The sequence below is a fragment of the Drosophila subpulchrella genome, unplaced genomic scaffold (genome assembly GCF_014743375.2).
Source record: "Drosophila subpulchrella strain 33 F10 #4 breed RU33 unplaced genomic scaffold, RU_Dsub_v1.1 Primary Assembly Seq354, whole genome shotgun sequence".
Classification (NCBI taxonomy): Eukaryota; Metazoa; Arthropoda; class Insecta; order Diptera; family Drosophilidae; genus Drosophila; species Drosophila subpulchrella.
This window is the reverse complement of record NW_023665577.1, coordinates 8,821,712-8,842,508: the sequence shown is the minus strand read 5'-3', so window position 1 is coordinate 8,842,508 and position 20,797 is coordinate 8,821,712. Positions and strand designations below refer to the sequence as shown.

Genomic DNA, 20,797 nt, shown 5'->3' with positions numbered 1-20,797 from the left:
TTCCTAACAAAAACGGGTGAATGGAAAAAAGGGGAGTGAGATGAAACTTTCTTGACATGGCTTACGTTCGATAAATCAATACGGAGAGTTCCTTTATTTCCTGCAGACATACATATTTAGATTAATTAAAAAGTTAATCGCTATTTCGGTACAACTGATTCAGTATTCGACTTAGTGAGATTTTGACGCATTCAATTCAGTATAAATAAAGCTAATATTACCTGAAACGTGCGAAACATTTATCACTAGTCGTAAGAATCAGCCCAATGAGCAACAGCGCATTTCTGGATCTTATAAATAATGCAAAAACGGCTTTTAATTATACAAAGAACACACGATTCACCGTCGTAGCACTTTGCAGTCAGCCAAGTGTGAAGAACCGTGTTTATTAACACAAAACAAAAGTATCTGCGAGGGCAATACAGTTGCTGCCCACAGATTCCCATTTAATTTAATAGAAGTAGACGGAAGTACAGCTCAGAGATAAGCCGGAGGTAAATCTTAATGAAATGCATTGTCAAATGAAATGGTAAAATTGACGACGTCCACTCTTTCTTGAAGTGGCCAATGGCATTAAATCAGCAATCTAATGGCCACTGAGCAAACGACAGGGCGACACGCACCCCCTGTATTTGAACTGCCAACTTGAGGGCTGGTTGGCCAAGTGCTATTCCGTTCGCATCCGGACCTTTCGGTCTGAACTTAAAAGCACTTGTAACAAATTGAAATCATTTATTTTACTTTTTGCATTTACTGAAACCCACACTTATAGCCAGCCCCCTTGCCCATTTTCAAGTAAACTCAAACTCTTTGAAAGAGCGAAGCAACTGTTCCCAAGATTGTACACCACGCCACAGCGCCACCTGGTCGATTCCTTTATTTACGTGTAACTTTTTAATGGATGGATAATCAATACAAAAACCCGTTTACTCTTTTATAAAAACTTTAAAAATATGGGCGCTAGACAGGTTTTAGCTTTATGGGCGTTTATGGGCGTTACTGTTGAATAAACTTGCGTTGCATGCCTAGTCCCAACTTTCTAGCTTTTTCGAGATCTCATTGTTTATACGGACAGACAGACGGTGAGACGAGCAAACGGAAACGGCTAGTTCGACTCGGTTAGAGATCCTGTTTAAGAATATATGTTTTGTATACTTGTTACACGCTTTTTGACGAATATAACATACTCTACGAGTAAATTAAAACAAAAGAAAGCATTAAAAAAAATTTGCAGGCACTCCAAGATCCATATAAGATGGTCGAAAATTGGTATTTACTCCCACAAATGGCCAAGAAGTACCTATAGATACACATTGTATTGTATTAAGCGCAAGTTTTCTTAAAAACCTGGTTGCAACACTATTGGTCAAGTCTTGTAACTTCAGCTAGAAATTGGTGTTGCTGCACTGTTTTGTATATAGATCGATTTCTTACGACTTTCTCTTTACACCAATGACGTCTCATTATGTATTTTGGCTCGATATAATGATAGCAGTCGAGAAACCCGTTTTGCTTTTCCGACAAGTTTATCTGGTCCTTAATTTTTTCGGACAAATAGCTAGCAGGGACTTTATCATTGACTCGAGACCCCCCGCCCTTAGTCGGTAAATTGTAGAGTTTTTGCTCAGTTTTTACTTTAAACCAAGTTAATTTAATCAAATAGGTTAATACACTGGTCGGCATAAGTATTTTGACGAAACAAAAGTTAAGTATACTCATAATTTGAACTTACTTCTTGTAAACTTTGACATCAATGGAAAGGTAATTTAAATGCCGTTTGAATGATACAATACATTTCTTGACCCATTCAGTACTTATTGAAGAGGACGAATTTGTGTAAAAATCTACTTTTTAAACTTTTTTCCTCGTCTTGAAAACTTAAATTTTTTGATGCAAAAAGTTTCTCCAAACAAAAATAATAGTAATTACAAAAAGAATTTTTCAAAAATCAGTTTGCTTATATTTTGTATGATTTTTTGAAAATGTTTAGTTTGTTAGTTTGAGCCATATTTTTCTTTTTTTCATACAAATTTTTTCCGACATTGTTTTTTAATTTGTTTAATGTTAAGTTGACATATTCTGAAGTCATCACAAAAGTATGCTTCATTTATTTATTTATTTATTTATTTAAGATCATAGTAAAGTTTACAAACTAATCCTAACATAGGGGGTAGTGCTAGCTACGAGGCCTTCGACTACCTATTTATGTAAGCTACATTTATATTTTTATAATATATTTTAGTTCTCATCCGAAGGAAGTGCATGAAATGCAGCATACCTTTATGCATACCTTAGTCCTCCCTTATGAATGACAAAAATTGTGTACATTTTTTTGAGACGAGCCAAAAAAGTTGATATTTCTCTTTTCGAAATATCGATATTTCATTCGATTGTTTGGTTTCAGAAATAAAAGAAGCGGGAATGAATGAAAAAAGTAGATTTTAGATGTTAGGCAAACTAAAATCAAATATTGGCGCGCAAAACGTACATTTAAACCTGAAATAGACAAAATACGGCATACTCTTGGGCATTCTTAGTAAAGCTCATGAAAATGGTTCGACTTCAAATTAAGCCTTCAATTAAAACTAAAATTACTGAAAACTAAGGCAAGAAACCGAATCGAGTCGGCGATGAGCGATATTAGTAATTAATCAAAGAATTTATTTTTGATGTAATGACTCCATTTGTGGATGGCACTCAAAAGCACTCGAAAAGCAAAGTACTCATTTGCTAAAAAAAAAAAACAGTAGAAATCAACGAAAATGTTTCTTTTAGAAAACAAATAAGACATACGAGCTATTTAATATTTTTTACTTGTTGAAAATAATGACTTCTTAAAGATTTGTTAAGAAGTCGATCAGCTACATCAGCATCTTTGACTTCCAAATTTTTTTCATTTCCATCAATATTTGATGAATTTTTTACTTTAAAAATACGGTTAAAGAAAACTACTTGGCCTAATTCTTTGAAATTTTGGCATAAATTAATTTAATGTATTATCAAAAGGACTCCATACTCGGTCTGGTCATTTTCTTAAAAAAAAAATGTATTTTTGGCCAAAAATCGAATCGGCTGGCCCAGTGTGCAGCGCTGAAATGTGGATCTGCTGGGTAGGATCTCCATATCATCGGACGTGCTCAAAGCCGTATAGTTGTCTACTACTGTATGTAAAAAAAATTAAAATTGAAACAGAAATTGCAAACCTATGAAAATAAAAGAGCAGAGTTTAATAAAATATAATTACGGTGGAGTCACTGTGGGCGACAGTCCACGTAGTGAGTGAGCGCACCAGGAGAGTGTGCGAAGGCGACTACTCCAATCGATACCCCATACCGAGTAATACACTAATCGAAAGGTATTGCAAAAACTAAAAAGATTGTATACCAAGACTTTACAAATTTTAATTTGTTTTCTTACTGATAATACGCGTCGAAAGACGCGTTTGTTAAGATGCTCCGTTCAAAAAAAATTTTATTTTGTTTGTCAGTTTGTCAGCTTGTTCCAAATCGTTGTTTTTGGGTCCTGAAAAGCTTAGATAATGTTCGTTTTAGTTCTACCACTTTTTTAAGACACGCTATCTTGGCGGAAAAACTGCTTTAAATAGCTCAATTTCGTACGCCCGTATCTTGTGAATTACTAAAGATACCGAGTTTTGCTATATGTCGCTTAAGAGGTATTTTGTTCTAGTGTGATTTGTCTTATAACAATAGCTTTAATTTATCGCCAAAAGATTTTTAAATTCAATTTTATTATTTTTTTTAATCTTTCAAAAGCGATTACCGATTTCTCTTTTAACTTTAAACCTTATCTTTTGAGTTATAACAAACTTTGAATTTTGTTTGTCCGCATCCAAACTCTATTGTAAGCAAGATATAAGAATATTTAGTTCAAACACTTCAACGACTTCTTTTTAAATTTGAAACTTTATATTTGTTGACAACAACCAGAAAAAAGGTAAACTATTATAACATAAAAAGGAAGCTAACTTCACCTGAAATGTACTTCAATTACATATGTATTGAAAAACAAGAGAGAGGGCTGAAGTAGAGTGCCTCAACTATTATATACTCTTTACTCAGCTAACTTAATAACTAATACTCATTTTAAATAATTGTATAGAAGGACAGAGGCACGGAAAGACGGTTATGACTAGCTAAACTCGGCTAATGACCCTGATCTAGAATATATATACTTTATAGGGAAAACGATTCCTTCTTACAGTTATATACGTTTCAACGAATACAATCAAACAAAAGTTAACGAGAACAAAACAAAGAGACGATCGCACGCAGGTTTTTGTATCAACTTTTGTGACGAAAAATGATTTTAAATTCGACTAAATAGGTATATATACTATACTATACTAAGTAAATATACTTTCTAAATTTTCTCATTCGGCATCCTTCATCTTGGGATGCAATCCTTTTAGTTTTTCGATACCATTCGCTTGGAGTTTCACTCAGATCGTTATTTTTTTTCGCCTTCCCACACTCTCCTGAGAGGGTCCCCGATGAGCATTAAGCAAAAAGAGCGAACAAGTCATGCTGCTTCGATCGCCTCGGAGCGAACTCGAAGTAGAAAGCGTTTATAAGCTCATCTGGTAGTAGTCTAAACAAAGGCAAGCCCAGAATTGCCCTCTCTTAGTTCTGGTGTGCTTCACCAAGTCGAACCAGTCGCTGGGAGAGACCCCGCTGATAAGCTCCACCTTAGAACAAGAGGAGCTCGTCCGCTCACCAGTTCCCAGCCGCAGTCAGTGTGTTTTCAGCAGGCGCCCAGTCAACGGATCGTTCTTCCACTTACGTTTGAGTAGTGCAGCCGAGAAGCCAAGATATCACCATGAAACCAAACTTTTTTCTGGTCGTTCTAGTGGGGCTCTTGGTGGGAGCAAGCAGCACATTAGCACAAGGCAAGTAGAGCCAGTCCCAGGCGCAGTTGAGGATTGTTTACATCAATTTAAAGCACAATGCCATCGCCTATCAGTGCTGAACTTCAACCCGTCGAGTGGAGCCAAGTCGATCTCAGCTCGTAGGAATTCCCATTCCCACTTTTGTACCCGCCGTGTTACTAATCTGGGTTTTATTTTTATCTTTGCTCCCCAGAGATCTTTGGGTATTGCACAACGCCAGATGAGAGCAGCGGCACCTGCATCACCCTGAGGGAATGTGGGTATCTCTTCGAACTGGTTCAACGCGGAGCGGTTTCTGACCAAGACCGACGATTTCTACGAAACAGCCAGTGTGGTTTCCGCAATGGACAGGTCCTCGTAAGTACCAAGTTTTTTTTAAGATTTATACTAAAATTGAAGAAGTTGATTCGTTGGTAGCCGTAAACTAAATTTTTCTGTCTTGCAAACATTCAACATTCTAAAGCCTTTTGTAGCTATAGTCTACCGGTCAATTTATAGGGTATTGCCGATTTTCAATTCAAATTTGATGATGATTCCATTGTAGGCATATCAACTTTTGTGACGAAAATGTATTAAAAGATTTACTAAATAAATACACTTTATAAATATTTCCTCATTCGGGACGCAGCAATAAAATTTGCCTGTGTAGGCAATTAGCTGTTCGAATTTAATGAAGCGTGACGAATGAGAAACATTAAGAAAGATCGTATAATACATTTGTATTATAAGATATATCGCTATATTGCTATATCGCTATATCGCTATATCGCTATCGCTATTAAGAGACCCCAACGCGATCTAAGCCAAAGAAACCTAAATGGGCATTGGCTTATTTCGATGTGTACTTTCTGCACGTGAAGTCCAAATTGTGGTTACATTTCAAAACCCAAACAATTTTTCACAGTGTTATTTATAGTTATTCCAAATCCAAACTGTCTTCTCTTATACTAAAAAGGTTTTTGTCTTCCAGAAATCAGGATTGCATAGTTTTCATGGATTTCAAATAAACCTTATGAGTTATTTGCTCTAAACGAATCTAAAAAACATGTTCCTAAAAATTTAAATTAGGTCTAGTTTAGCAGTGATTTTAGTTAAAACAATTATATCAAATTAAAGTGTATAGATCATAAATTTATCATTAGCATTACCTTAGCATAAGGCGTTGAGGAGTATCAGTTCCTTTGAATTTTAGCCATTTCTAGCTTTTATTCCGCTACACTATCACGGCTTTCAAAAAGTTGTAGAACAAATTTTTTTTGTCTTAATCTTATAATACGACAAATATTGAAGGCCTTTATTTGAAAAAGGACTAACTTTTATTTAAGTTGCATTACTTTGCAATAAGGTATTGTATTGCAATTGTTTTGGTACCAATCGACGCGTATTTTGGTGAAGAATATTAAAAAAATAATGAGAGATCGGTTCAATTTGCTTATCTCATGCTTAAATTTTTTAAGTGAAAGCTTTTCTGTCCATACCATCACTGAAGATTTTAAAACAATGCGGAGTAGTCACACTCTCCTGGTGCGCTTAGTCCCTACGCGTACTAACGTCCACAATAATTCTTATCCGGTTTTTCAAAACGGGTAGAACTTAAGTTTCTTATATCGAGCTTATTAACACCATTTAAATTTTCCCAGGACCTTAAAACACCGTTTTGAGACAACCTAAATACATTTTCCACTTTATATAGTTTATAAGGATTTCAGTCAGAAGTTTGCAACGCAGTGACGTAGACGTTTCCGACCCTATAATGTACATATATTCTAAATCAGGATCACTTAAAAATCAGGATCTTCCTTAAATATGTGTTCGCAGATCAAGTTTTAATTAAAAATGTAGGATATTTTGGTAGTGTAAAAGCTATTAGCCTGAATCTTTCGAATTCTTATTTTTATAAATACCTTGATCAAGGTAAAATCACATCCCGATCCTACGTGTATGTATTCTTTTAACTCCCGTTGGAATATCCAGAAGAAAATAGAAAAAGCATGCTGTTTGTGAAGGCATTTTGCCTAGTTTAAAAACTATAGACATGAATCTTCCCAAACCTTTCTTCTAGATACCTAGAACCAAAAATTTTAAAATTATTCAATCTGTGAAGACATTTTTGGTACTGCGAAATGACTTTAAAGATCTCGCAACACAATCTAATGTTATGGCAACCAAAACTTTTACTAAAAGGGCCATTTCTAACATTATTTTAATTATTAAAATAGTTTAGTGTCAAAATAAAGTGTTTTTGATTATAAAGCTTTAAAACTACATGGCCAAGCCGACAAGAACATACTCATCAATAATTATTTTTATAAAGATTATTGCCAGAGTTGTATTTTTTAATATCCATTCCCAACCTAACCCCTTAATTTCCAGGTCGATTGGGCTTGCTAGGACGATATACAATCATTTTTATTTTGTGGTCAAGAAAGGTAGTGGTTAACGTCACTAACCAATTCACCTGGGCTTAGGTTTAATAAATGCATGCATATGTACATTGTACACATCCAGTAAATTTTCTCACTGACATCCGAAATTCTGGATGTTGATGCGATCGTTACAACTTTTTACCTCGTTAAGATGTTTACAATCCGGGAACAAATACCAATTCCAATCGTTTTTCATTTGACGATTTTTTGATTCACCCCGGAATATAAAATTTTTCTCTACGAGTATGGGTATAAATAGATAAACCTCATCGAAGGGATCAGCTAAAAATTGTTTTTATACCACTTTCTTAGATTTGCTGTGCAAATAGCCGCATGCGTGTTAGTCCTTCAAGACTCCCCGGAAACAGTCTATTGCCTCAGGCCCCCAATTGTGGCGAAAATTTTGCAGACCGTGTCGTGGGCGGCAAGGAGACAGGCAAGCGCGAGTTCCCTTGGATGGCGCTGATTGAGTACACGAAGCGTGAGTGATCAAAATCCGCCCTGGTTCAAGACTGACCCTTTTCTTCACTAGCCGGTAACTTGAAAGGTCACCATTGCGGTGGATCTCTGATAAACAATCGATACGTGCTCACGGCAGCACACTGCGTCTCGGCCATTCCCAGCGACTGGCAGTTGACTGGAGCGCGCCTGGGCGAATGGGACGCGAGCACCAATCCGGATTGCACGACCGGCAAAAACGGTCGGCGGGACTGCAACGATCCCTACATCGACTGCCCTGTTGTAGAGCGGATTCCGCACCCACAGTACCCGGGAAACTCCCGTGACCAGTTACACGACATCGCGTTGCTGCGACTGCAGGACGAAGTTAAGTACACTGACTTTATCTCACCAGTGTGCTTGCCCTCTCTGGCGTCGCAACGCAACGATATTTTTCTGGGCCGCAAGGTGGTGGTGGCCGGATGGGGTCGTACCGAGACGAACTTCACGTCCAACATTAAGCTAAAGGCGGATTTGGATCCGGTGTCGACCGATGTCTGCAATCAGCGCTACTCCAGCCAACGCAGGACTGTCACTGCCAACCAGCTGTGCGCCGGCGGAGTTGAGGGTGTCGACTCCTGTCGTGGTGACTCCGGAGGGCCTCTCTTGCTTGAGGACTATTCCAATGGATATTCTAACTACTATATTGCCGGAGTGGTGTCCTACGGACCCACGCCCTGCGGCTTAAAGGGATGGCCGGGAGTGTACACAAGGGTGGCGGCGTATATGGACTGGATAGAGAACAATGTTAGGTCCTAGTCCTAGCTTATATAAATTACCAGTGTTGAGACATGCCACAGCAAATATCGATTTTTAATACAAGGAAAATTATACAATAAATAAATTTATATTGTGTAAATTACAACACGTTCAAAACAACTTGAACTGGGGCAATGTTCACTTAAAATATAAAAACTGAAGATAAGTTTCTGAAGATTATTTTGGTGTTTATGGTAAAGCGCTGACGGGTGTTTTGTAGTTTAGGATTTTAAAAGGCCTGCCAGTCGGAATCACTTGCTACTATTTTGGAATCTAAATGCAATCCGCATAGTAGTCTATGATCTAAGATCGCAGCGAAGCCAATCGGCTTTGCATCTCCTGCAGTTCTTCGCCCTCGTCATCATCCTCCTCAACCGCAACCTCGACGCGGGCAGCAGACGCAGACGCCTTGTCCGCCGGAGTAGCCTCTGGGGGCAGGGGCGCTTCTCCGAGCTTGCCGTCCGTGATCTCCCACAGAACCTTGTCCACCTCCTTGCCCGCCTCCTCCTCCAATTCCTCAGACTCCTCCAGCGAGTCCATGGTCTCGTCTAACATCTCCTCGATGATGCCGGCCTTCATCATTTCCTTGGACATGTCGCGCATGATGCCGGCCAGCTCGGGATACCGCACCAAGCTCTGCATGGCCTGCATGACCTCCGTGGACTTTTGCAGAGATCCGGCTACCCGCAAGGTGGCTGGAAGGAGGTCGTTAGTCGGGTAAGAGAAGCAAGGACACTGACTCACAAAGTTGGTTTTTCATTTGCATCTGGATAGAGTTAAGGTGCGCCTTTGACGTGTATATGCGGTTGATGGCCTTTCGAGCGTTCACAATCTCCTTGGCCAGAATGACGCAGGTGTCACGGTCATTTTTCTGGGCCGCCTGCTTGAGCGAGCGCTTCACTTTCTCCTCCTCCCGCTGAATACTTCGAATCTGGCGATCCAGCTGGTTGCCCTCTTTCCGTATCTTGTGCGTCCACTCCTGCACCTAAACGGAATACATAGAGCAGAACAAGATATACAATACAAAATGCTGTATACAAACATACAAGGTAAAATCAAAACAAACTCGAATGACATCATTTCTCGAGCACCTCTTTGCGCCGCCCCTGCTTCGTTACCTGTTCTTTGGGATCTTTACTTGGGGTTTTGCCAAATAAGCCCATTGCACTGTTGGAAACGTAAACTGTTGAGAATTTGTATTACTAAAACTCGTATTTCGTTTAAAAGTCCAAGTGACTCATTTCGGTTCTGACAAACAATACACAGCGTTGCCACCGTTTGAATAATCTTTAGAGAGGAGCGATTCGATACCTCACCGCTTTTACACACAGTATTTAAGTCTTTTATTGAGTATTTTTGACGAGTTTGGGTGATTAATATACTATACTACTTTCGTCATTTTTTTTAGAAGAAATACTGGTCAAAATTGTTAGTTTAAAAGGGATATAGTCACAGAATCGTATGCAAAAAAGTTGTTATAAATACTTAAATGGCTTTCAATGGTTATAATCTGTTTCACAATCATCAAAACGCTTGCCTGAATGTCTCTCTCATCCTTGATCAATTCGCTAAAAACAATGGAGAAATTATTTGCCGCAAAAAACATTCCACATGCTAGCTTTCAAATTGTATTGAGTTTTGCGTTCTTCCGTGTCTTCCATTTTTTTTTTTTTCGTAAAAACACAATCTGCACGTCCTCTCTCTTCGACTACGGATTGTGTATGCCTATCAGTGATTTTTTCTTCAGCGATTCTCTGTGTAAACACGAATTAACAACGATTTTAGGCGGCTGTGTGCAGAGGGTATTACGCGGCTGTGTGCAGAGGGTACTAAGCAACTGTGTGCAGAGGGTATTACCTTTACAAATTATCGATTAGTGCCGATTAATGACGTCAAGTGCATAAGCATTCGCCACCTTCCAATCAGCTGAGCCACGGCTGCACCGCCCGTTCTGTTATATCAGAGCTAACAACGTGGGCTTGCAAATTGATTTAAGCGAATTGTTGAATTAAAACCGGGCTTGTTTTACATTGGAGTGGCCGGCCATGCAAAACTGCAGGCGCTGCGTCAGCCTGCTGGGCGTTGTCCGGCAGCCACACTGCCTGCGTCCGTGTTATTCGATAGCTCCAAATTTGCGACATCTGCACCGGGCGGGCCTGCAATTCTCCCGGAAAAAGCCGGAGACGAACGTGTCCGCGCTGTTCAAGCCGGTGCAAGTGCAGGCTAGTGCCGACTCCGAGGACGTGGGATCCGAGCTGGTGGGCAAACTGGAAAAGGCTGAGCTCCTAAAGATCCTCAACAAGTTTACCCAACGCCGCGAAATCAAGTCTCTTTGCAACGAAAACGGGCTAGACGGTACGTGAGCTCTGATTTTATAGCCCACCCTCGTCTTATTTGCATTCGTTCCAAGCCTATTTACAGCAGCAGGCCTTCGGCTCGTTCCGGAGATACTGCATAGAGGCGGAGAATCTTCCTGTGGACCTGCACATTACCTTTAGCGATATTACACAAGGAGCGGGCCACATCGATGACATTTTCCCATACTTCCTGAATCACGCAAAGACGGTGTTTCCGCACTTGGACTGCATGGACGACCTGAAGAAGATCTCCGACCTGAGGCAGCCCGCGAACTGGTACACCAACGCTCGCGCCATTACCCGGAAGATCGTGTTTCATGCGGGACCCACAAACTCCGGAAAGACTTACCACGCCATGGAGAGGTACCTAAGTGCGAAGTCCGGGGTTTACTGTGGACCCCTGAAGCTTCTAGCTACAGAGGTGTACAATAAGGCTAATGAGCGCGGCACACCCTGCGATTTGGTGACCGGAGAGGAGCGCAAGTTTGGCATCAGCGAAAGTTCGCCAGCCAACCATGTTGCGTGCACTGTGGAAATGACATCGGTCAACACTCCATGTAATCGATGCGCTTCCTGTTCTTGAACCAGTTACAATCTTATTTTCCTGTTTTAGATGAGGTGGCTGTAATCGACGAAATACAGCAGATTCGCGACCCTCAGCGCGGATGGGCTTGGACACGGGCCTTTCTCGGCCTGATCGCAGATGAAGTCCACGTTTGTGGGGAGCCAGGTGCATTAGATCTCTTGCAGAAGATATGCGAGACGACCAATGAAACAGTTGAAGTGAGGCGCTACGATCGGCTTACGGAGCTAACAGTAGAGAGCACTGCCTTGGGTTCATTGGATAATGTCGTGGCCGGCGATTGCATCGTCTGCTTCAGCAAACATGATATATATACGGTTTCGCGTGAAATAGAAGCACGGTCAGTAAAACTAATTCATATTATCCGAATGATTTCTGAAAAACGTTTTCTAGAGGAAAGGAGGTTGCCGTTATATATGGAGGTCTGCCTCCTGGTACAAAGCTCGCCCAAGCCGCCAAGTTTAATGATCCCGCCAATAGCTGCAAAGTAATGGTGGCGACAGACGCCATTGGCATGGGCTTGAACCTGTAAGTGAGATGTTACAACATTTGGGCTCCGGCCAGATAAAAAACGCACGATATTTACTTTCAGGAGCATTCGTCGAATTATATTCTATTCCTTGATCAAGCCGGCGATGAATGAGCGAGGAGAGCGTGAGATCGACACAATATCGGTTTCTTCGGCCCTTCAGATAGCGGGAAGAGCGGGCCGCTTTCGAACTCAATGGGAGCACGGCTTTGTAACTGCCTTTAAGTCGGAGGACTTGCAGACCCTTCAGCGCATATTGGCTCAAACCCCTGAGCCGTTGAAGCAGGCTGGCCTGCATCCAACAGCCGATCAGATTGAGCTTTACGCTTACCACTTGCCGAGCTCGACCCTGAGCAACCTAATGGACATATTTGTAAATCTGTGTACTGTTGACGATTCCCTATACTTTATGTGCAACATTGAAGACTTCAAGTTCTTGGCCGAAATGATACAACATGTTCCGCTGCCTTTGCGGGCTCGTTACGTTTTTTGCTGTGCTCCCATTAATCGTAAAATGCCATTTGTTTGTTCCATGTTTTTAAAGGTAGCTCGACAATATAGCCGCAACGAGCACATTACCTTTGATTTCATAAAAAAAAATTGTGGCTGGCCGTTTAAGCTTCCGAAGACTATCTTGGACTTGGTCCATCTAGAGGCCGTATTTGACGTGATGGATTTGTATCTATGGCTAAGGCAAGTTTAACAGAAGTCGACTGACTTAAAATCTATCCTAATTCGCCTTGTTCTTACAGCTATCGGTTCGTGGATCTTTTTCCCGAGGCAGCCAACGTGCGGGAAGCCCAGAAGGAACTGGATGAGATTATACAGCAGGGCGTCTTTCAAATAACTCGTTTGCTTAAAAACACCGAGGCTAGCCAGGACGGAGAGACACACAGCTACGTAATGCGCCGAGCGACCCATGTGAAGGAGCCTCGTCTTCCCAGCGCATCGCGTGGACGCCTTACCGAAAGGTTGCTCGCGCAAGGCCTTTTGACTCCAGGTATGCTTAGTGAGCTACGCAGGGAATGGGGCGCCCAGCAAGTCGGCGATTCAAGCACACTAACTAAGGAAAGCACGGAAGCAACTGCGGATGGTGACGATGAGGACCATTACTTAGGAAGCGGCGGAAAAATGAGAAAAAAACGTAGAAAATAAACGATCGCTAGGACTAGCTGGTAGACTAAGCAAAAACGGATAGTTTTAATTTTAATATAATATCGTTTTATTTTAAGTGGCAATTAAGTAATACTAAAATTATTCTTTTGATAATCAACAATGACAATTTAATTGTTTAAATTGAAGAGTAGAAATAGATGTTATGTTATCTGTCTCAAAAAAAAAAAAGAATCACTTTATTTGCTTGTAATTAATGGAGGGAGATCCTATCAAAGTCTGAAATACTTGACAATATCCTAAACCTTGGGTCGAGGCTAACCGCTGTTGTACTGTTTGTAAATGTGTAATACTGACATTAACGTTTTTGACAATTTGATTTAATTTAGCCTCGCTTTTTATCCAACATGAAGTTGTAGATTTAGCTTATATATCGCATTTGTTGTAACAACGAACACACATTCACTTGAATTGTGGTTATAAAATATTCGACACTCAAAACATACAGATTTTAAAAAGATATAAATACTATAAATTGCAAAATACATTCATATGGTTTTACATACAAATGAATATTAAGTTTATTGCATGAGCATGGGAATAGCTGAATAGTTCTTGTTTTTCATGTTTCGATTTAACTTGAGTTTAAAAATAAATTAGTTTAGGTATTTTTTAAAGCTTTCAATTATCTCTCTTTATAAGTTAAACTTACGTAATTCATGCTGTTCAATGCTGAAACAAAACGCTCAGCTTTAAATATTCGAACCATACCGACCAAGTCGTCGGTTATTCAATCTAAGGACCCTAAGTTTCCAGCTCAGTTGTCCAATGCCTAATTCGAAATAAAGCTCTAATAAAATCCACATGCATGTAATGCATTGTATGTTCCAATATTTCTATCAACTTTGTTTTGCCAACTTTTCTTCTGATGTAGAAGATGTCTTGTGCGTTTGAATTCTAAGGTACCGATACTTCTTTGTCTTTCTCTGGATATCAAAACTGGAACATGAGCATGGCTCTTGATCAAAATAGCAAGAGTTAGTTGTTTTAATTTATGTGTGTAAGTTTGCAGGTATGATGTATTTAGGTATGTATGTAAGTATTAACTACAATTGTTCCTATGTATGTATTTTCGGTTTTCTTATTTTCTGTATTAAAAAAGTGCTAGTCTTAACAGACTTTGGGCAGCCTATGCCGGGCTTAATATTTAAATATAAGATGCAGAAAGGTTAATTACAAAAATTCGTCACTTATCTGTAAATGACGCACAAACGTACATATGCGTACTCTTTTCGCACCTCAGGTTATTCAAATAGTATTCTTTATCACAAACAATCATAAAATTCAAATTTTGAGTAGTAATTTATGAACTGGTATTTTACATGCACTTAACGTGCCACATACCATTGCGTATAAAATTTCAAAATTCTGTTATTCCGTTCTAGTTTTTCATATTTCTCACATTTTATGAACAAAATGTGTGCCAAATTGATTCCAAACTACAAATATTTATGGCCCAGTCTAGGCTAGATTGATCAGATGATCCAAACCATTTAGTCGGTCTCATCCAGGGTTAAACACTCGACAGCACCAGCCATCGTTAGTGAATCGACCCCCGTAAAAACAAATCACAAACACCGACCTTTGCTTCAAACAAAGTCCAGTTCCAGGCCCGGCTCAATATCGACTGCAACCGCATTGTCTGCAGGGAATTGAGCACCATCGTCCTCCAGGCACGACTTTCTCAAATCTTTCTCGCGGGACCGGTCCTTAAACGCAGCCAGGCCCAGCTTCCGGAGGGTCTTTCCGCTGCGTCCAGAGGGCTGGCCCAGCTGCTCGAATCAGGAGTCCACCAGAACGTGCCAGCGGGCCAGCATCTCGCCCTTGGGCATCTCGCACACATCGGCCCAGTGGGCCACTTCCTCCGATCCGGACGAGTTCAGGCCGAGGCTGAACCAGCCGACCATCTCGTTCTTCTTCATGTGCCGCTTGGCATACACGGAGATCATCAGAGTGACGTCGTTGAGTTGGAACAGGGCCACCTGGAAGGCGAATGTCTCCTTAAAGAGCGGGTTGGGCTGGCCTCTACGGGTTGAAGTCTTAGCCCGAGATATCTCCTGGCCTATGCTGCTAACCATTACCATCTTTACGTAGGTGTCTGGTGCCTTGTTAAGCGACAAGCTGCGGAACTGGCTGCCCTTGATGATTTCTACGCTCAGCCTTCCGGTGACCCCGTTGTAGCTTAGGCCCAGCAGCAACTCGGAGACGCCCCCGTGTTGCATGGACGAAGTGGAGCCTGCGCTTTCCGACCGCGCCAAGCTCATGAGGTCGCTGGTGGAACCCAGACCCGAGGATGTGTTACGGGGCTCGAGCGGCAGCCACAGATTCGTCTCCAGCTCCAGATCCACAGTCGCGAAGCTAACGTACGCCTCCCCAATCAGGCGCTCCTTGCGGAGCCGCTCGCAACCGTACAGCCGCACCCGAAGGCCCATGTTGTTCACTTCCTCCGGGTTAACACGGTGCAGCAGGAAGCTCTCCATGTACTGAGGATTCTCGCCGCTGCGGATCTTGGTCTTAAGTTTCTGCTTCTTGCTGGGCAGCATCAGCATCCGCACCTGCGTGTGGGTGGGCTGACCACTGCCCAAAGGCGGAATGCTTCTGGCTTGCATCACGTGCACAGTCATCTTCCGCATGGGGGCGTCGTACAGCAATGACAATTCTAACTCGATGGGTCCGCGCTGAACAGCTGTGCCCTTGGGGTCAACCCCTACCAGTAGGTCATCCGATTTAATCGAGCGAAGATCGCTGGTGTCAAACAGGGGTTCCTGCAAAGAGCAGAGTTGTGCGCATTAGTCAGTGGGGTTATACTTTTGTATTTTATATACATTGTATAGTCATGGAGATAACTAGAAATCAGTTACTATCGGGAAAAATTAACGAAAATTTTACTTTTCTGTTCTTATATTTTTTGTCCCATTTAGTTGGATAGTGTTAAAATAGAAAAAATATTTTGGTAATAGTCCAGAACAGCAGGCCCCTAGTTTTCTTTTAACTGATTTTATAAGTTGCGTGTTTTGCTATAAAAGCAAGTAGTTTTTTCTTTTTTGACAAAAATCTGTAGTTGTTTTTATAGCAGGCCAGTCCATCCTCGATGGATCTTTAAGAACTCGAGTGACTATGGATGACCAACATATAACTTCGCATTGTGAATCTAAATAAACCGAGGTCCAAGGAGGATTACTTATTTTAAAAAATGTTTGGGGTCATAGCTTCCTTACTTTCTTGGTAAATCCCAACTCCGGGATTAAAAAGGTATACTGTTTTTTGTAGTTTTTGTAAACCAATTTCAGAGCTAGATATTAGGCCTGTTCTATATTTCGTTGTCAGTATTGGTGGATTCTGAAAGTTATTCTTATATGTAAATATTTAATAAAAAAATGTGTATTGGTAGATTCTGAAAGTTATTCTTATATGTAAGTATTTAATAAAAAAGATGTGGCTTTTATTTTGATACACGTTACTCATTGAGTAAAAAGGTATATTAGATTCTTCGGAAAGTATGTAAAGTACAACAGAATCATTAGCCGAGTCGATTTAGCCATGTTCGTCTGTATACGCTTAGATTTCTGAAACTTTAAACTTGGTCAGAAATATAATCTTAAAAAATAAAAAAAACAAAAATCAAACTCACTTAAAGTCATTGAAAAAGATTCTTTGTTTTTATAGCAAAACAGGCAACTTTTAAATTTAATCAAAAGAAATCCACTCATTCCCGCAGAAAAATTTGTGCGCGTAAATTGCTAAGAAATCGCGGCCTATTGGGAGTAATTTTTTCACAAATTTTTGGGAAACAGGCCTCTGTTCTAGACTATTACCGTAAACTAAAATGTAACGTTATCGTAAATTTTCGGTGATTATTTTTTAATTTTCTAAGAGCCCGAAAGCCTTGTACATCAAGGGTATATAAACATTTTTTAGAGCAATTGCTAGATAAAGAGAACAATTCATTTCAGTTAAACATTTTTTTCTAGCACTTAAACTGTAGGAAATCTGAACTTTCTATCTATAATAGCTTCAGAGTTCACACGGACAGACAGACAGCCTGACATGGCTAGATCGACTCGGCTAGTGGTCCTGATTCCCTATACCTATGAACACTTTTGCCCGAATACAATATACTTTTTTACTCTACAAGTAACGGGTATAAGAATCTTCAAAACTGTGGGTAGCGCTATGGTCGTTCGTGGGCATGACAAACTTTTTTTTAGGTCAATCGATAGTTTGCCAATCTGTAGACATTTTTATTCAAAAATCAAATCTGTGGGCTCCACAGTTTTAGGCGTTTTTTGGTCGTGTCAAAGTTTTTTTTGGGTTAATTGATAACTATAGATGAAACCAATACACTTCTGTTAAAATTTGTTAACCAGGTTTGTGGGCGTTAGAGTGGGCGTGGCACTTTACAGAAACAAAGTTAAGCTGCGCAGGTATCTCTAGAATCTGAATCGCTTACTGCTACCTGATACATACGCTTTCTTGACGCATTCAACATATGACATTGCTTCCTTTCATGTTATAACCTTTAATAGTTAAGTTAAAGGATTTATAGCAGAGGCATAAAGATCTCGGCGAAATGAGAATTTCACCCAAAGAGATTTCCGAGTCACCCCGAGTGGGTTAGTAATTTTCTTCGTTGGTTGGTTAGTTTGTTGGTCCCTACCTAGTTCAAGAGGGTTTACTGAGAGTTTTTCCGGTTGGAAGATATTTGCTGGGAAACCTTTGAATTTATTACCACTTACGTCATCGTTATTGTTGTTGCTGGTATTATTGTTAGTGGTAGCACTTGAGTTGTTGTTGCTGGTGCTGTAGGTACTGCCGATCGGAACCACCACCACATTGTCCCGCTCCTTTTCTACTTTGAGTGGAGCAGCCACCTCGGCCCTGTGTTGGTACCTTAGAGCCTGCGTCTTGGCTCGGTGTTCTGCACACGGATTGCGGAAAGATGTTGCCGGGTGAGGGGTTGTGGCTGTCAAGAAGTCAAGACCCATTGAGACGCATGTCAATTAGCTGCCCCTGACCCCGGAAGCCTTACCTTTGCTCACGGCCATAAGGATGCCAGTATGACTGTCCACGGAGGCCTCCATGGAGTCGTTCGAGCTGCACTCGCTGTGCGAGGACGGGATCCCGACCTTGCCCCGCTCGGCGGTGGCCAAGGGGTCACGCGTCACCGTCACCCGCTGCAGGTCAGCTCCGGTCTGGTGGTAGTTAAAGCTCTGTGCTGTCAGCGGATTCGCTTGACTGATCCCCAGTCCGTAGCCGCCCGGCTTTTCGCCCATCTGATGCTGCTGGTGCCACCGCAGGCGCCGCAGGATATCCTCCTCAGAGTCGGAACTGGTGTTCTCGTAGCGCCGTTTCCGTGCTGAAAGGACAATAACCGGTCAGCTCGAGTCAGCACACCTGGGGAACGTCCTAGTCCCGCCCGGTCCTTTGTACTCACTGATCTTCTGCACGCACTTGGCCGCCAGGTGGCGCTCGTCGCAGCAGTTGATGGCATGGCGGTAGTGGAAACAGCACTTGCGACTGATGTACAGGAACAGCAGGAGCAGCAGCACGAGGACGCCGAAGAAGGCGCCCAGCAGCGTGGTCACCTCGACGGTGCCTGATGATTTAGATCGACAGGTCGGGTCAGAAGGGGGTGCTTTGGGTGGTCCGTATACATACCTAACGTCGGAGTGCTATCCAAGCCAGAAGCGGACGTAACAATCATCTTGGCTCATGCGAGAACCCTGGCCAAAACAACGTCCTCTACACTGAACTCATTACACCTGGACCGAAAGGCAAGTCGCTATAGCTTGCTTTCACTGCAATAAGAAAGCGAAAGCTCGGGAATATGACAGCACACTGGCACAGGACACCTGGAATCGATTTTTCGCAGAACAAAGGCTGAGAATCAGAGTAAATGAGTCGTTTGGGACACTGCGGAATTCAAATTCGCCTTAACGCATTCAGGCAACCGATGTTTGAGACCCGTGAAATTTTTTAACAAATGATAAAAGAGCAAATTCCAATATTCTAGTAATCACTTTCGTTTTCGCAAAGTCGTCTGGGCCTTTTAATAAGTCTTGCGGAGTAGGCAGCGGCCGTTTCATAAATAAGAAAATAAACAATCTAGGACCCGTGGTTTGAATCGGATTAGTTGCAAATACACTGGATGGAAAATTTGTCTCAAAGCTTACACTTCGGAGCTTAATCCCTCTACCCCAGAATGTGTACAAAAGCGTTCGCAAAAGCTCTGGTTTGACAGTTGCATTGCAGTAACAACTGTTGCTTATAATATTGTATATGGGGAGGACGAGATTTTTAACGCTCACGCATACAAGTTACAAATTGGGAATCGTGAGCACTAACCTTCGCACCAAATGGCCACCGGTTTTTTTTTATAAAAATTGGTTCAAACTATATGCTTAATTACATTTTAGAAGGAAAAGAGAAACCCTCAACATTATGTCACCGCTGACGGCAGTTCACGTGGTGTCGAAGCGCACCGGGAGAGTGTGCGTGGGGAACGCATTCCAATAGGAAACAGAATACCCGAGCTAACAAAAGGAGTGGACACGTAAAAATACTTTTCATGGTGATTTCAGTTTCCAACTGGTCAGCGGGTTGCTATATATATTTCTGGCCTAATAATGAAAAGGCGAATATTTATCATCAAAAATGGTATTAGTGTTTTTCAAAGAATTCTCAAGAAAGATTTATACACTTTGGGATGCGCTCATACCGATTGTCTAGCACTTTACTTACTCCGATTGAGACACCTCCAAGACACGGTTTTTGAACGCTTAAAAATCGTTGACCACGCATTCTTCTCTTGATGTGCGGAAAGTCATTGGGTCAATAAGGTGCTGTACGGCGTATGAACTATCAATTTCCTCGTTTTGGCCGGTCAAAAATGCGCTGCTTTGAGATGTGTGTGTGAGAGCATGCATTGTCATGGTGCACAGTGAAATTTTTCGAAATTCTCCGAAGACTTCAGGCAAACAAATTGTGGTGTTCATGCAATAACGAATGTATGCTGGTGGAAGAAATGCCCAAGGATGCCTCTATCTCACTGTTTGTCACATGAAGATCTTGCATTATCAATGGATCAATGTTCTCTGGCACGTTTGAATTCATTAAATCAGTTTTTGTGTGCTTTTGATCGAAATCAGAAGTTTTTGAAAAGTCAATTAATTGTTAGATTGTAAATTGGTATGCCTCAACACCATAACCAGAAGTCGTCATATGTATAAGATTATTAAATGTTGTAGTCCTTTTTTTATTGCAGCGCAATAAATAAATACTCTTTGAAAGTGTACTTGTTTAGACGAATTTAAAATCACTTTTCGCCACAAAACTTGATATCAAAACTTTTGTACGCAGAGGGTGCGATCGTCCCTTTGTTTTAACCTCGTTGAAAGGTATTTTTGTTTGATTGTATTTGTTGGAACGTTTGTAACAGGTAGAAGGAATCGTTTCCGAACCTATAAAGTACATACCCTTCAGTTCTGCAGTAGGGACGCGGTGACATGGCTCAAGGCAAAAAGCTTTTTTTGTGCCTAAAACGCTGTGCCGCTGTTGACGTCAGCA

The 20,797-nt window shown here is 41.2% G+C and overlaps 4 protein-coding genes across 5 annotated transcripts; 2 read left to right on the top strand and 2 right to left on the bottom strand.

Annotated features, from left to right (window-relative positions):
• The first annotated feature begins 4,686 nt into the window (after positions 1–4,686).
• LOC119560377 (melanization protease 1) lies at positions 4,687–8,755 on the top strand. Its single transcript, XM_037873785.1, has 4 exons — positions 4,687–4,906; positions 5,100–5,263; positions 7,645–7,813; positions 7,865–8,755. The coding sequence occupies exons 1-4, from the start codon at positions 4,837–4,839 to the stop codon at positions 8,587–8,589; spliced, it is 1,128 nt and encodes a 375-aa protein (XP_037729713.1). The 5' UTR covers positions 4,687–4,836; the 3' UTR covers positions 8,590–8,755.
• Positions 8,623–9,868, bottom strand: LOC119560378 (charged multivesicular body protein 3). Its single transcript, XM_037873786.1, has 3 exons — positions 9,708–9,868; positions 9,334–9,574; positions 8,623–9,284 (listed from the first exon to the last, which is right to left on the bottom strand). The coding sequence occupies exons 1-3, from the start codon at positions 9,750–9,752 to the stop codon at positions 8,893–8,895; spliced, it is 678 nt and encodes a 225-aa protein (XP_037729714.1). The 5' UTR covers positions 9,753–9,868; the 3' UTR covers positions 8,623–8,892.
• A 650-nt stretch (positions 9,869–10,518) lies between these two features.
• On the top strand, positions 10,519–13,413 carry LOC119560333 (ATP-dependent RNA helicase SUV3 homolog, mitochondrial). Of its 2 annotated transcripts, none has more exons than XM_037873723.1 (6): positions 10,519–10,944; positions 11,000–11,503; positions 11,560–11,869; positions 11,923–12,057; positions 12,122–12,751; positions 12,811–13,413. In XM_037873723.1, the coding sequence occupies exons 1-6, from the start codon at positions 10,635–10,637 to the stop codon at positions 13,211–13,213; spliced, it is 2,292 nt and encodes a 763-aa protein (XP_037729651.1). In that variant the 5' UTR covers positions 10,519–10,634; the 3' UTR covers positions 13,214–13,413. The 2 variants fall into 2 exon arrangements, with proteins under 2 accessions (XP_037729651.1, XP_037729653.1); XM_037873725.1 differs by having other exon boundaries at positions 10,806–10,944; positions 11,011–11,503.
• Positions 13,414–13,542: 129 nt separating this feature from the next.
• LOC119560334 (synaptotagmin-14) lies at positions 13,543–19,377 on the bottom strand. The gene is made up of 5 exons (XM_037873726.1): positions 18,890–19,377; positions 18,666–18,827; positions 18,261–18,587; positions 17,968–18,194; positions 13,543–15,996 (listed from the first exon to the last, which is right to left on the bottom strand). Exons 1-5 carry the CDS (start codon positions 18,933–18,935, stop codon positions 15,013–15,015), a joined length of 1,746 nt encoding a protein of 581 aa, XP_037729654.1. The 5' UTR covers positions 18,936–19,377; the 3' UTR covers positions 13,543–15,012.
• Between the last annotated feature and the right edge of the window lie 1,420 nt (positions 19,378–20,797).